At 43.3% G+C, this 15740-nt stretch overlaps 2 protein-coding genes across 3 annotated transcripts; one reads left to right on the forward strand and one right to left on the reverse strand.

Annotated features, from left to right (window-relative positions):
• Nucleotides 1–992: 992 nt before the first annotated feature.
• On the reverse strand, nt 993–5450 carry LOC122869572 (ADP-ribosylation factor-like protein 4D). Of its 2 annotated transcripts, none has more exons than XM_044182742.1 (3): nt 5288–5450; nt 3818–4545; nt 993–2039 (listed from the first exon to the last, which is right to left on the reverse strand). In XM_044182742.1, exons 2-3 carry the CDS (start codon nt 4259–4261, stop codon nt 1875–1877), a joined length of 609 nt encoding a protein of 202 aa, XP_044038677.1. In that variant the 5' UTR covers nt 4262–4545; nt 5288–5450; the 3' UTR covers nt 993–1874. The 2 variants fall into 2 exon arrangements, with proteins under 2 accessions (XP_044038677.1, XP_044038678.1); XM_044182743.1 differs by lacking the exon at nt 5288–5450 and adding an exon at nt 4646–5281.
• Nucleotides 4953–15354, forward strand: LOC122869533. Its single transcript, XM_044182655.1, has 7 exons — nt 4953–4985; nt 5414–5614; nt 8369–8476; nt 10116–10205; nt 11923–11986; nt 14687–14766; nt 14960–15354. Exons 1-7 carry the CDS (start codon nt 4953–4955, stop codon nt 14984–14986), a joined length of 603 nt encoding a protein of 200 aa, XP_044038590.1. The 3' UTR covers nt 14987–15354.
• The last annotated feature ends 386 nt before the right edge of the window (nt 15355–15740 follow it).

Consider the following 15740-nt stretch of genomic DNA (forward strand, 5'->3'; position numbering starts at 1 on the left):
TTTTAAATTATAAGTATATATGTCCTTGCAGTTTTTTTAAGATTTATGTTCACTTACCACCTTTTTCTGGAGTTTAAAGTGATTCAAAATCTAAATTCAAGGTCCATTTACTAGATTTATCTGCAACGTTACACCAGTTTGAGCGATCAAAAGCGCTTGAAAAGGCCAGTAAGTGGACTTTGAGTTCCAATTCTTTTGTCAAACTACATTGTCCAAGGTCAAGAATGAACTTCATATATAGCAAAATATACTTTGACTCATTTTTACAGATGGAACCAAGTGGGAACCAACGGGCTCGGGGCCGAGAGCCACAGACAGCGTTAGGGAAGGCAGGAAGTGGTGAGACGGACAAACACGTTGTTGGTTTTGGTCTTTTCATGGGAATTGTTGACAGTAAGAAAAATAGAGTAACATGTGCTTTAATAAGCAACAGTACTCAGTTGGTCAGAAATCTAGGCAGCCTATCTGTACCCGTGAGCGCTGGCTATACTACAGTGTAAGGTGCTCGTGCCACCCGGCCCCTGACATGCAGACAGTGGTGGGGATAAAATAACCTTGCTTCATATTGCAATCCAAGACATTTCTACAAACCTCAAATTTACCTTTGAGTTGAATCAACACTTACTGCAGTTTCAACAAAAAAAACACCAGAAGCTTCTCAAAGATGGCCACTGGATTTCATCATATTGGGCAGGTAATGTATTTAGTCCCGTTACAGCGGTAAGTACGTATGTGTAACAACCTGCAAGTGTGAATCATTCCCCATCGTGTCCTGGCAGTGATCGTCTCCAGAGGACTGCAGCGGTGCAGGATGTGCCTGAAGACATGTCCTGACAACACTGAACGGAGCGTGAGTTTGCACCTGTCAGACATTATTATGTTCTCCCATTTCCCTTAATGCATCGTGACTGTGAATCACACTCCTACGACGAGCCGAACTCTCAGCAGCCTTAAATCAATGTGTCATGAATAAGAGACATGTTTCCAGAAAATAAGTCCAAAGTTGCTCAATAATTTATTTATATGTTGACATTTTACAAAACAAAATGTGCACAATATAAAAACTATTTCTTGTTTGAACTTACCAACCAACCATTCAGCCAACCCTGAAACACACTCAACTGTGACAAGCAAACAACTTTGGTGAAGAGTGAAAAACTATCTAAACTGGCGTGGCTGGATTCAGCAGCCTCAGTGAGTCCGTCTGGAAATGTCACGCTGGTGACATCTTAGCTGTAGTCCCAATGGCATACCGAACTGAACACTGGGCAGTTTCTAAACTACAATAATCATTATAGTCTTCTTTTGATCAACAAAAGTGTTGTCTTAATATTCCCAAGCAGATATCTGGGTGAACATCATGCAACATAAAGATTTAGAGCAAAGCGTGTCATTGAAACTCGGTGAAAGGAACGGGAACTATGCACGGGCCAGGCCTGCAGGTTTCTGTGGCACTACAGTTTGTACAAGTAGTGGTACAAAATATCCTTCAATACTGGAGTGAGTGCATGGGCGAGTGTTCATCATATATTGCACAGGTTTTCCTCTGGAGTTGTATGTCTCTGTCATGCTCCTTTAAGGACGGGAGATGAGGAGAGGGAAGAGTGCTCAAGAGCAGAAACAATCCCAAAGGAAGCCCGTCTGCCCAAATGGCTAGCGGGTGAAGGAAGGCGTTAACACTGGCTACAGACTTCAGAGCCACAGTTTGAACTTGGTTGGAACATCCCAACTAGTCTGAAGGACTGACAGGCTTCCCTCTGGTTTCGCCCACTGTACTTCCAAAAGTGTCACAGACATGGCTGCTGAGAAGGTCCTCAGACAAGTAGTGGCTCAAAAAGCAACCTCTATCCCCAGCACCGCTGCACCCCTCCGCCTCATCTCTTCTTCTTGCTGTGTCGGAGCATCTTCTTCCTCTTCAGGATCATCTCGTAGAGTTTCTCCAGGCCGGGCTGCAGGCCCTGACCATCCAGCGCCGAGCAGCCCTGCGTGTGGTGCAGCGTGGATGAGCTCAGCTCGTGGAGGGCCAGCACCTTCTCCACCTGAAACACAGACACAAGACAGGACGTCAGTCACAGCCGGACACTCGCTCCAGCCAATCTGACCACCGCAGAATCAATCTCTCAATGATGTTCAACTGGTTTCAATAATACAATGACACGAGCACTCAGGTGGACAGAGTTCATGCACAAGTGCACGACAGGCACTTTCTGATACGAAGCTGCTAATGGCTGCCGATCAATCAAGAAAAAACTAATTCCACACAAGGTTTACCACACCTTTAAGGTGCCTTAACCCCCCATTACCTATATTTCATAAACAAAATGGGACCAAACCTTTATTAAATATTATATATATATATATATATATATATATATATATATATATATATATATATATATATATATATATATATATATATATATATATATATATAGCAGGCAAAGCAGGCAAAGAGGTGCAACAAGGACACTCGAAATTTGGACAGTCATACCTGGGTGATAAAACCTTTTTTGTGTCATGCGGTAGTAAACTGAATATATTTAGGGGTGGGACAAAACAAGCCATCTGAAAAGGTCACCTTGGGTTTTGGGAAACTGTGATGGACATTTTTCACTATTTTCTGACATTTTATAGATTTTACAATTAACGAGAAAATAATCGGCAGATTAATCAGTAATGAAAAGAATCGTTTGTTGCTGCTCTAGTCAATTTTCTCTGAGAGACACAAGAACGCGCCTGCTCAGAATCTAGTAAGATGTTGTTTCCAAGGCTGTATTCACACCAAATCAGGCGTTGTGGTGGAACCGCCAGTCCTCCCATTCATTTGAATGTGGCTAGTGTGGCTAGTGCGTCTAGGCTGCGGCGGTGGGGGCCACAGGTGAGGCGGGAACAATGTTCTACTATATGATGGCGTGGAATGAAATATTCAAATCGACAGAAATCAGAATCGTTGTGGATGCTTTTGCAAGGCATTGGAACACGTGCTCCTACTCCTGGTGAGTCTAAACAGAGCGGCGGTCTATCTGCAGGGCTCTGCGCACACGGGGCCACACCGTCTTAAAGGCCCGATATACTCCAAAGTGGACACGAGCAGCAGACGCACTCGGCTCTGTTCGTCCTGTCATAGCTGCACGTGGACGTCTGCGCAGACCTTTGCGGACATGCTGGGATGACGAGCTTTACGCCAGGCCGATGAGGAAAGTATAGTTTGAGCTTTACCCAGGAAATCAAACCCAGTAATGTTGCAGTTCCAAGTGGGAGAGCAGCTATAGATCATGTATCTCTGGCTAGCCGTTTTTCTTATTTCAGTGAGAGCCAAGAACATTAGAAAACCAATGATCCCCTCTCTTGATATTCTCCTCTCGTGGGTCGGGCTGGGTATCGCCTGAAACCTTTCAGTACTAGTGCCGGTACGATACGGGTTTCAGTTCAGATACTAACGCCATACTTTCCCCCTCCCCCGTGTTTTTTCTCTACAAAAGCCTTTTATTCATTTAACAAAACATGTTGCCTAACCGCAAGCGGCCGAACAAGAACTTGAATAAAATAGTCTAAAATTGTGATTTGACACAGGAACTCTCTTATCAAAATCAAAGATATCCAATTTACAATGCTAAAATAACAAGAAAGCAGCAAACCCTCAGGCTGAAGAAGCCAGAACCAGAGACTGTTTGATATCTGTACTTGATATTTAACTTAAATAGTTCAATCGATTATCATCAATGAATCGATTAACAAAACAGTTGCCAAATTTTCTGAGAATCATTTCAGCTCTTCCCACGCAACAATACCAAGCCATTCATGTAACTATAATTACCTCTGAAGCTGGCACGGCTCCACCCAGGTCCTGTTTGTTTGCCAGCACCAGCACGGGCACCCCCTGGTTCTCTGCCGAACGGGTGATCCGGTGGAGCTCCACCTTGGCCTCCTCCATGCGCTCCGCCTCAGCTGCGTCCACCACGAACACCAGCCCGTCTGTTCTCCGGGTGTACGACTTCCAGAGGGGCCTCAGTTTCTCTTGACCGCCGACGTCCCACACCTGGAACGTGGTGGTGTTGGTTTTGGACATCCCCATGGGCACTTTAATCCGCTCCATGTTGAAGCCTTTGGTGGGGATCGTCTCAACAAACTCCCGCAGCTTGAGTCTGTAGAGGAGGGCGGTTTTCCCTGCAGAGTCCAGACCAATCACCACTACGTGTAAAGACTGGAAGCTGGGGAGGAACGGGGTACTGGGGGCAATTTCTGTTAACTGGTTCCCCATGTTTAGGTCCTGTGGAGTGGAATGATCCCTCTAAAGATTTATGGGACTAAATTATTTCCTTTGGCAGGTCTTCCTTTAAACTCCCACTATCTTGCTGTTTTCCTGGGTCCTTGTCGCACTTGCTTTGTGTGTCCTTGGAGGAAAAAAGTGTGTGTCTGGAGATGCTTTGAAGGTGGCAGGAGGGACAGGGAGGACTGGGAGGACAGTTCGCACTCCTGGCCTCACTTCAAAGGTTGGTGCAGAGGATTGTGGGGGGCAGACCTCCGGCTGCAGTCACTGAGGACCTGAGACAAAAGAGGAGGGGGAGGAAAACATGAGTCAGCTCTTTTAACGAGGGCACTGGGCTGTCAGTAACTGGACTAGCTGGGACTTCCACTGTCTCACCATGAGAAGTCTGTCACATGTTTTTACAGGGTTAGCCTGTTTTATAAATCCAGTGCAACAATCGTTTAAAGGGAAAACAGGAAATTATATACTTGATTAGATATGGCTAAAGTGGTCAATTAGTGTAAAAAGAACAGGTTAAATATTTAAACAGCTTTCGTTGTAAACTGCCGGTAAGCGTTTGTCCTGGCAGACTGCACAGTTAATGGTGAGCCATTGCATGTGCAAGGCAGCTGCTTCGAGCTGGATCTTCCACAGAAGGGGGACAGGGGTGAAAGGGAGCCACCAGCGGCGCAGAGACGCTGCGATGCCTGTTCTGGCTTCTGGAGCGGCAACGCACGTAACGCTAGCTAGTTAGCCAAACAGCCGCTACAGTCTTGTAACGTTAATTCGGATAAAAATACAGCCTCAAACAACAACAGATAACAAATTAGGGGGGAGACAACGCCCGCCATCAAACTGTCTGATGCATTCTAGTAAAAAACAGCGGGTTACAATTCAGTTACGAAGTTAAAACTCAGAATAAAAGTACATTATACTGAAGCGAAATCTTCAAAGGACTGGTGTCGCGAGCGTATCCGCGCTCCAACCAAGTCAACGCACGTCGGTTGTCTGGATTTTGGTGTAAAACTGTAAATGTACCTGTCAGCACTTCCAAGCTCCTTCAATTAGTCAACATTGTTGCAGTGCGACGAATTTACGAACAACATCCGAGTTTTAACGCCAAAATAATCCCGATAAAGTCGTTTTCAAAGCCGCGGCGGTTAGTGCTGGACTGCGACCTCGTTTGTCCACGAAGACTGGCAGCAGGAGGGAAGCAGCGGCGGGGAAGAGCAGCGCCAACCCCCGCTGCTGACGTGCCAGCCGGAGGCGGGGCACAGAGTGCCGGGGCCATCACGCTCATTGTCCCGGTGGCTTCTTCATTTTCCTTACAAGGCTGAATATTTTCACACGTGTGTAATCATTCAGGTATGTTTTATTTTGGAGCACAATTAAAAATGCTGTTGTTAAATTTGGTTGGCTATTGCTATGTTTGTATGCAGCGGTGAAATAAGTATTCATACGCTTTACTTGAGTAAAACTAGCAACGCCATAATGTAAAGATACTACAAGTACATTACAAGTAAAAGTATCACAGTAGCAGTGGACTTTATGTCTGCAGAGAGCCTGCCACTGGTCTCCATCCTGCAGAGTCCTACCTTTACTTTCTTCTGCACCTTCTCCATCATGGTGTGGCAAAATCAATTGTACCAGTTCAGTAGTGTTATATTACTTTGAGACATTGAAGAGGGGGTGTTGCAGTTTTTCTCTTAGTCAAGAAAATATTAATGATGCTGGAGAGGGCCTTGCTTTTAAAAAAAGTGAAACCTAATGTTCAGCCCCCCCTCCCAATAGACAGCCAAAGTGAAACCAAAACTTCCAGGTTCTGTTCCAGAAGTAAGAAAACCTCAAAAGCTCGTTGCCGTTTGTAATAAACCAAAAACAGACTGAACCTCACCCAACAACATGTCACGTGTTTCACTCTACATGTCTCGGCTAACAAAAAAGATTTTAATACTCTTCTTTATTCAGTATTTCACTTTTTACCTGCCTATAATGAACACAATTTCCCATAAGCCCCAGACCTTCAAGGGCTGAACGTCAGGGCCGGACAACAGAGGGGAGTCCATGAGCTGGGGGGGCTGCAGTGAGTTCAGACAGGGCACACAGAGACCAGCTGGACAGCTGGAACCGGGGCTTCAGATAAGTTGTTGGAACATTTTCAGCCTCTAATAGCAGCTGTGGTGCTGGAGCCGACTGACTGAGAATATGGAAAGGAAACGCTTCATTTGTTCCGGCAGACGGACGAAAGAAATGCTGAGTAACAGAAGCCAGCGGAACAGAGTTGTGACTTCGGCTTTCGCTCATTTTCGTACAGTCCCTGAGAAGAAAGTGCATCAACAGCAGCTGAAGAACAAGCACAATTATTTATTCTGATAAGCAGAAGCAAGATGCGTTCAGAATAAAAGGAGTTTAATGGCCGCAGGCCGTCATGGGTCAGGAGAGCCCTCTGTGACGTCATGGCTCAGCTGTGTTGATTTGCATGAAGCTGGTCTACGTAGTTCTTCCCTTGATACTCGAGAACGATGGGGGGGGTGGAACGAGTGACGACCTACTGACTGGAGCCAGGCTGACTGACAGACGCACTCCTCGTGTATTGTTGTTGTTCTGCTGTGGACACGTAGCAGCTCTGAAGGCCTGGTCTGAATAGGAGGATGCTGTTGTCAGATGATTTGTAGACCTGATTATATCAGCATCATGGAAGCTTCCGACACATGTGTAATGTGTGTGTGTGTGTGTGTGTGTGACAAATCTGAAGCTGTGTCAGGTGTGATCAGCAGGAGAAATGAGCACACAGACGTACACACACAGGAGCTAGAATGAAGACTCACGGCGGTCTTCTGTCCTGTATTATGTTCGGATCAGCTCGGTGCTTCTGTCCCTGCGGGCCTGACGTCACAGCGAGCAGCTGGAACTGAGAGTTTCCCCTCGGGATCAATAATTCTCATTCTCATTCTGATTTGCAGATTGGAAAATTGTCTTGTCACTTCAGCAAGCATCACAAGCCTAAGTCTCTGTCTCTCACCCATCATGTTTGTCCCGGAGGGGGGGGGGCCTTTGGAGCACTGAAATCGAAATAATGAAAACCGTCAAGTATTAGCATCAACATATATCTAAAGTACCAGAAGTAAAAGTGCTCATTATGCGGAATGGCCCATTTCAGAATAATATAATTATTGATGCATTAATGTGTTCATCACCTTAATGTTGCAGCTGGTAGAGATGCAGCTCATTTTAACGACTTCATATACTGCTGGGTAGCTCGGGAACTCGAGTACCCCGCTTTTCTTAAGGGATTCCCTTCTGTTGGTCGTCCAGACTGAAGCCATCCACCCCTCTGTGTTGCAGTGCTAATCCTCTCTCACTGTTGTCTTACATTTGGAGAGTAGCTCATCCTCACTGAGCTTCCCTCAGAAAACAACCTTTATGGCTCAAATGAGAGGCCACTTAACTACACCAAATCCCTGTCCTTATGCAGAAGTGCTGAATTTGCAAAACTGATCCCAGAGCAGTCCGCCATACAGGCCATCGTTCCTCATGGCACAGGATAGTAGCGCACTCTGTTGTCCACAGGAGGAATGGCAGCCCTGACGGACGATCACGCCCCTGACCTCCCTAACTGTAAAGTGAAAATATGTGCTTACGTTTGTTATTTATACATTTCTCTCACTTTATTCAGTTCCAGAATTCAAAAGGGAAGCAGAGAAGAGTCGTCCAGTCATAGATCATTGATAGACCATGGCACTAATTCTGTAAAAGTCTGAAATGCACATAGCAACAGTTTACATCATTTTCACGCTCAGACCTGAGACATGCTTTGGATTACATTAATATCAGGAGGAGTGATTGCACTGGCCACTCACCCGTTAAATGTACACACTGTATGGGCATGTCAGCATTGTTTTAAGATAGACTAGAAAAAGTGAAATGTGAACGTACCAATTAATATTTGCTTATATATTCCGGTGAAGGTTCATTAGTTACTGTATGGAGAAACAACATGTGTGAGAGAACAAATAAACACAGAGTCACACACACAGCGAGGTGGGACCGCTGTTAGTGAGCCTCAGGAGGTGGGGAACGATGATTTATCCAGCCTGCCTTCCTGTTTCTCTCTTCCAGGAGAGCATTCTGTTGCCTGGAAACTCCACTACAGAGACAGGGACTCCTGAGCCGTCCCAGGCCTCCGCTGAGGCCGCTGCCGCTGCTTTCTCTCAGGGCACAAGTCAGGTGAGAACCCTCTCATTCGCTGCTTCATTCATTCTCAGACACCACTGTGCTGACCCTTCTGTTTATCCATATTCTGTTTGTTACAGCAAAGGATTGCATTTTTTTCACCTAAATACATCATACATTACATATTAAGGACATACTTTACGTGCATTTTATGTAAAAATATAGCCCTGAATCATATCTTCTTTTGTTGCACAGTTAGGAACAAAATAGCCATGAAGAAAATACAGTAGACTGTGAGCTGTGTCATATTTTCATGAAATGGTTTGCAAAAAAATGAAACCCAAATATTCCGGAGTACAGTTGATCAAATATCTGGATTTTTGCTGTGAAATTTTGTTGTTGTTGATTAATGAGTCTTTACTTTTTCCACAGAGAGTTACAATCACATGCTTTATCAGTAATATATTATTTTTGTTACAGACACAAATGTCCGAAAATCTCGTGAAATGGTCTTTTTAATTTTTGGACTTTGTGTAGTATCATATAAAAATGTATGTGCTGCATTCTGTATCTGATTTTTATATTAATTGTAACTATGCAAGCTGGGCATAGTTACAAGCACGACACAGTAGTAATAATTGAATCATCAGCATCATATCAACAAAACGGATCAAACTAGCGATTAGCGGTGATAGGAGATTCAGTGTGTGGCAGGTGGCAGGTGCACTGAGAGCAGGTAACACAGGAAGGAGCTCAGTAATCAGGGCTGGGGCTGTATCAGGTAACTGTTGTCAGATGGAATAGATGTAATGCAGTTAGACAAAGAGGACCAGATCGGGTGCAGATCGAAATATTCTTGTGGCGTCAGAACAAAATATCTTGTATTGTAATTGTAATGCCACATGCTGCTCTTGATTCAGCTCCCTACTAACATTTGAGTTCTAAATATTAAACAGTAACTTAACACCAGGTTGGAAGTGTTTCACTGCCCTCTCTGGATCAAAGTTTCAACACTGGGTGGCCATGGTTTCCACTACATTTCAATTCAGCACACAAAAGGTGCGTGCCTCGTACGCTGACTTAAATCACCGGCGTGTGTGACAAACAAACAAAACATCATGTGTGCGAACAGCTTCGTATGCGATACAGACTGATAAACTCATATTTCACACAGCTTTGCTGACTCCAGACAAAAAGGCTCTGCGCTGTCCCTGCCAACACTGTCAAAAGATTTAAAGCAATAGTTTGGGAAATACACGTATTCGCTGTCTTGACAAAAGTTAAATGAGAAGATTGATACCACAATTACATCTGTCCGTTCAGAGTAAGGCTTCAGCCAGCGGCCAGTTAACTTAGCTTAGCATAAAGACTGGAAACAGAGGCAAACGGCTAGCCTGGCTCTTCCCAAAGGTACACATTGGTTTTTGTACAGATTTAAAAAGAAATTGTTACCTAACACGTTAGCCATATCAACTTTCTAAGTGATAATATGTCAGTGTGTCGTGTTCACACCTTGTGTCCACTGTCCACAATCCAGTATTGAAGGTACTCTTGTCTTGCAGTCCTGTTTTTATATATTCTAGAGTATATTATATTCATAACTAACAAGTCAGGACACAGAGCTGCAGATGTATACAATTTACAAAGTCAGATCATTCCAGAGTGAACACTGCGTTGTTACTGTGTCCTCTAGCTGCTGTACATCAGGATGTCGGCTATGCACTGGGAGGCCAGGCGGCGTCAGAGTGTTCTGGACCGCAGGATGGCCAGAGACAAACAGCAGGTAAATACCATGTTGCACTAAGCTATTAATAAGAAGGCTGCCAGGTTGTGACAGTGGTGGAATGTAGCTAAGTACATTTACTCAGGGACTATACTTAAGTACAATTTTGAGGTAATTGTACTTTACTTGAGTACTTACATTTTATACGTCTAACCGACCAGATAGAAATAGTTTTCTTATTTATTTTATTTCTGGACTACAGTACATTTATAGCACAGCAATAGTTACTCTGCAATTCATATTTTACAAACAAAATATATGATCACTTTATAAAATATGGTGCATTGTTATTGATTAAACTACCTAACAGTTTATAAAGAGATGTCCACGGGCTCTGTGACCGGCGTCTCACTCACACTATCTTTACGCTCCAGCAACAAGTGTGAAATTCACTTATGAATGTATATAAATGCCTAAATTCATATGCAATTGACTTAAAATTAAGATTTGATGATACATTTCGTTTGTTACTCACTTTGTCTTATTACATATACAGCTAAATGTTTTTGTGTGTGTTTAAGTAGTGAGAATGAAAAAAAGTGAAAGAGGGAGGGAGGGAGGCCGTCAAACCTCCGTTCAGTCCCCTGCTGGTGGGATCACATCAGTGTTGTAATCAGAAATGGAAGAAGTACTCAAATCTTTTACTTAAGTAAAAGTAGTAATACCACAGTTGTATGGTAAAATACAAGTACCTCACAATTAGAATTAAGTACTTGCAGTACTTGAGTAAATGTACTTGGGTACTTTCCACCACTGTTTACTGTAATGGCTCATAAAAACCCAAAAGCACGACTCACAGCTCACAGGTTGGCAAGTACAGCCAAAAACGATATGTTACCACATTTAAATGAGACACAATGTGATGCTGAAGAACAGGCGCTCATCTTCTACAGTGGATGTACTGTAGGAATCTGAAGACATTTCTTCCTAAACTAGAGTCAAATACACTGTTGTGCTGATGGTGATCCAGCAGTGTGTCTGGTCTACTATATTATTGAACACAAGCAGGGCTGATTGGAAACTGAGCAGGGACATGCGACACCCGGCACGGGGTCAGACTTGTTTCCTGTGTGAATGTGACAGCTTGGATCCTGTTGCTGATTCCCAGAAGGCCTTTTTTCAGTTGGATTTAATGGTTACCTTTTTTTATTTTTATATTTTTTTTAAGACCTGAAGAACCGAGTTAAGTAGCATTAACTTTAAAGAGACGTATTTCAAGATAAGATACCCCTTGGACAAAATGTCACTTATAGGCACCTGAAAGAAAGACTAAAAGTAGGAAGTTTTTAATGAACAATGCATCCAAAATGACTGATTTCACCTAAAGTAATAGTCTTAAAGTTATCCTCTTCAAAATCTCCTTTGTTCCATAAGAACATTTGAATGAAAAAAATCCACGGTGGAAACTGTTTACAAACCGCTGCAACGGGATGCTGGTATTACTGGGTCACTGGGACACAGAATATCTGTTATAGTAAGGGTTTTTCATTTCCTGTTTTATTTTGTAGTATTCTCCTTCCCTTGTGTGTCTTTTGGTTTTACTTCCTGTCTTTGTTTGCGTTCCCTCCAGTTTTGATTGTTGGCCCTTCCTTGATTGTTTGCACCTGTGTCTCGTTGTCTCACCTACCCTAGATTATTTAGTCTCTATACATTTTGCATTTTCCACTGCTTTCGTTGTATTTGGAGTGTTTATTTCAGTTTACCTCTCTCTTTACAGCTGTTGCAGGGTTCTGAGACCAGCTGCAATGCAACCGACTCAAACACAACACAAGAGCAAACAGGTATCATTATTCTGACATGGATATATTCAGAACAAGGTTGGACAACGTACCATCCATCAATGAACATAAGTTGTACATACATTTCTTTACAACAGCCGGTTTTGAAGATGCGGTGAGAAGCTGGTAATCACATACCCTCAAACCCATGATAAGATACACATTATGTCATGTTTTGTTTCCACTGTTCTCCACCCGCTTTGGGGACGAGTTCCTGGAACTCATTTTCAGCACTGCTCAAGTGACACTTAATGCAAGGTTCAGGTACTTTCAGGGGTTGTTGGCAGTGCTGATGATCGTGATTAGTGTAAAATCACAACAAGAACCACTATTTTACTACTAAAGTACAACCAATACTTTAAAGGAATTGTTTGACATTTTGAGAAATATGCTTATTGGCTTTTATGCAGAGTTACATGAGATGATACCACTCTCATGTCTGTACAATCAATATGTGGGTTAGCTTAGCTAAATGTTAGATCTAATTTCTATATAACATGTTAATTAGGAAGCTTTAGGCAGATTGTGTTACCTTTGGACAGAGACAGGCTAGCTTTCCAGTCTTTATGCTAATCTAAATTAACAGTCATATTTACAGCCGTGGGGGTATTATCGATCTGCTCATCTAACTCGGCAAGAAAAAAGCGTGTTTCCCAAAAAGTCAAACTATTCCTTTAAGAAACAAAACAATGAAGAAATCTTGTTGGACAAACCAACATGTCCAGACCCGCATTAGTATTTGGGGAGAGGAGGTCATTTATGGAGCCAGGACAGTGACTTTAGATCAAAAATTTGGTGTTGAAAACAAAACCTGAAGTGAAAAAGGAAACATTGGCATTGAAGCACTTGTACTGGATAAAGTTGTATTGGCACTAAAAAAAAAGTTTCACTGAAAAATAAAACAGGCATTAAACATTTTGTTTAATTTTGATGACATGACCGCACACCTATGGCAATGGCTTCCACGAGTTCACCTGGAACTCCCAAACCGCAAGTAACTGCTGCATCTCACAAGCCCAATGCGGTATCTACATGTATATATCCATGAGTATGCAGTAAATCACGCTCTCCTTGCCCCTCCCCTCACACCCCTCCTCTCCACGCCAAAACGGTGACAGAAAGTTGACACTGAAAAAAACTGACAGCATAAAAAAACTGACTGAAAAAAGACAGACATGAAGAAAAATCTCAATATTGTCATTGAAAAACACATCAGAATGCAAGAAATATCAAAATAAGATCAAATCAATTATGAATGCCTGTGTTTTACTTTTCAGTCGAACTTGTTTCAGTGCCAATGTTTGTTTTTCAGCTCAGGTTTTGTTTTCAAAGCCAAAATCTAAAGTCCTGTCCTGGCTCCAGAGTCATTCAGACACAGCTGACGTCAGAAGTTAGAAACCAAAAGGTGGACCAGAACATTTCTCAGTGTCTGGCATAAATGCAGATAAACACACAGCCAAACAATGCAGGAAAACATGATCAAGGAGAAACAAATTAGACAAATAAAGGATCACAATGTGCGCATTGAAAAATGATGTTTGATGTGGATACTGTTTGGGCCACCAACCAGCTTGTGTCGATTCCAGCAGTGCCCTGGATTCAGTGTACAGTACATGTCAAACTAAATCTATGACAATAACAGTGCCACGTCGCTCAGGTTTTTCTGTCCCACAACTGCTTACTTCACTCACCTGCTAAACCGCACAGTAGTTGGTCCTGCTGCTGCCTTTTTAAAGACATATATCCAAAATGTTCCGGTTTGTAAAATATGATGGAAACACAAGGAGGAAGCTTGTATCAAAACCTCACAAGGGTCTTAAATGTTCAGGTTATGAGAAGCCCCAGGTTAGGGGTTGTTAAGATCTTGCAGTGAAAACAGGCTTATAGTGAGAGTACTATGATAGAGCAAGAGTATTTGTTGGCACAAGAGGTCCAGAGTTTGCTACATGACTGTGCTGGTAGGTGAGTCAGGCTAGCTGTTTATGCTAAGCTAAACTAGCTGGCTGCTAGCTGTAGCTTCATATTTACTCTACAGACATGGGAGTGGTACCAATCATCTCATCTAACTCTCAAGAAAGCGAGTAAGCACATTTCCCAAAATGCCAAACTGTTGCTTTAAAACAGAAGCGTATCCGTTCTGTCAGACGTGTGTGACGCGGACTTAAGAATGTGGCTGGAGCATCTGGTGTAGACAGGGTGTCGGATGTGCTCCACAAGTTTACCTGACAGGGGTGAGCTGAAAACAAAACATCTGACATACCGTATGAAGTTATGGCACAAGTGTTAGCAAAGGAAATCTTCCCTGTATGACTTGCTAACGGTTGCTTATTTCCACATCCAGCAGACACAGAACAACATTAGCCTCCATCAGAAGGCGGGTTTGTGTCAGTCCGGTCTTCTCTCCGTCAGCTCTGTGTTTGGTCTCCAGAGCTCCTGAGGGAAACATCTTTAGCTGCTAGATGCTCCGCTATGTTCACCAGCTGCTCTCTGACTGTGCTCGACAACCAAACAGTACGCTAAGAGACTAAAAAGCTCTGTACAGCGCTAAGGGTACAGCAGAGATGGTGATAGTTCACGATGAGTCACACCTTTCACATGACACACAGTGATTTGATCCAGTGTTGATATAAAACTCTTGGCTGGTGCAGCTGTAACCTAAAGAGGATTTGCTAAGCAAGCATCATGTTTTTCATGTGTTTCCAGCTGGAGGCCAGTGTCCCCACTGTAAGGGCGACCTGAAGACACCTGTCCATCACAGGACCAAGATCCCCAACAGATCCTCAGTAAGTATCAGCACCTTCCTGATGAGGAGCTTGGACTGTCTTCAGCCTCCTTGTTTCCATGACTGACATCGATTAGGAATCATATCTTCTACTGGAATTAGCAGGACCAGCTATTTTAGGAGAGAACAACTTGCCTGTAAAAGCAGAGCACATTTGAGTCATTTCAGAGGAATAATGCCTGTTTGCCTTACAGTCTTTGCAGTACACCCAGCAGTGGTGAGGAAGATGAGGAACAGCACTGTTCTGACAGCCTCGCTGGATTACTGGACCACGTTTGGAAGCTCTGAACAGCAGCTCTGCATTTGGTTCTGTTGAAACTGCATCAGCATGAAATTATTATTGTGGCTCTATAATAAGTTAATAGGATGAATCTAAAAACACGCCTTCTCAGTCGCTTTTCCTGAAACTCTAACGTCATTCTCCAAAAGAGGAGCCAGGACAGTGACTTTAGATCAAAAATAAAACTTGGCGTTGAAAACAAAACCTGAAGTGAAAAAGGAAACATTGGCATTGAAGCACTTGTACTGGATAAAGTTGTATTGGCACTAAAAAAAAAGTTTCACTGAAAAATAAAACAGGCATTAAACATTTTGTTTAATTTTGAATTTTGTAAGGTTGGTGGTCATAGACCTTCCACCTCCATGCTCAATTGGACTGAGGAAGGATGAGTGGGGTGGAGGAACTCCATCAACAGCCGATGGTGGGCAGCAAACCATTCCCTGACAAGAGTGGAGCGGTGGGCAGGAACGTGGTGGATTACACCCGCCTCTGATATTACCCCCATGTGGCCTGACACATCCACTGCGGCACCATGTCCAATCACGTTCCTGCCACGGCGTCTAATTTTGTTCAGGTTGAATCCGGCCTCGTCGACATACACAAGTGTGTGTGTGTGTGTGTTTCTGTATTTTGCAAAGTGTAGGATACCATGCCAAACAGTTTACTGTGACAGCAGACATTTTGTTAAACGGTCT

The sequence above is a fragment of the Siniperca chuatsi genome, linkage group LG21, assembly GCF_020085105.1.
Source record: "Siniperca chuatsi isolate FFG_IHB_CAS linkage group LG21, ASM2008510v1, whole genome shotgun sequence".
Classification (NCBI taxonomy): Eukaryota; Metazoa; Chordata; class Actinopteri; order Centrarchiformes; family Sinipercidae; genus Siniperca; species Siniperca chuatsi.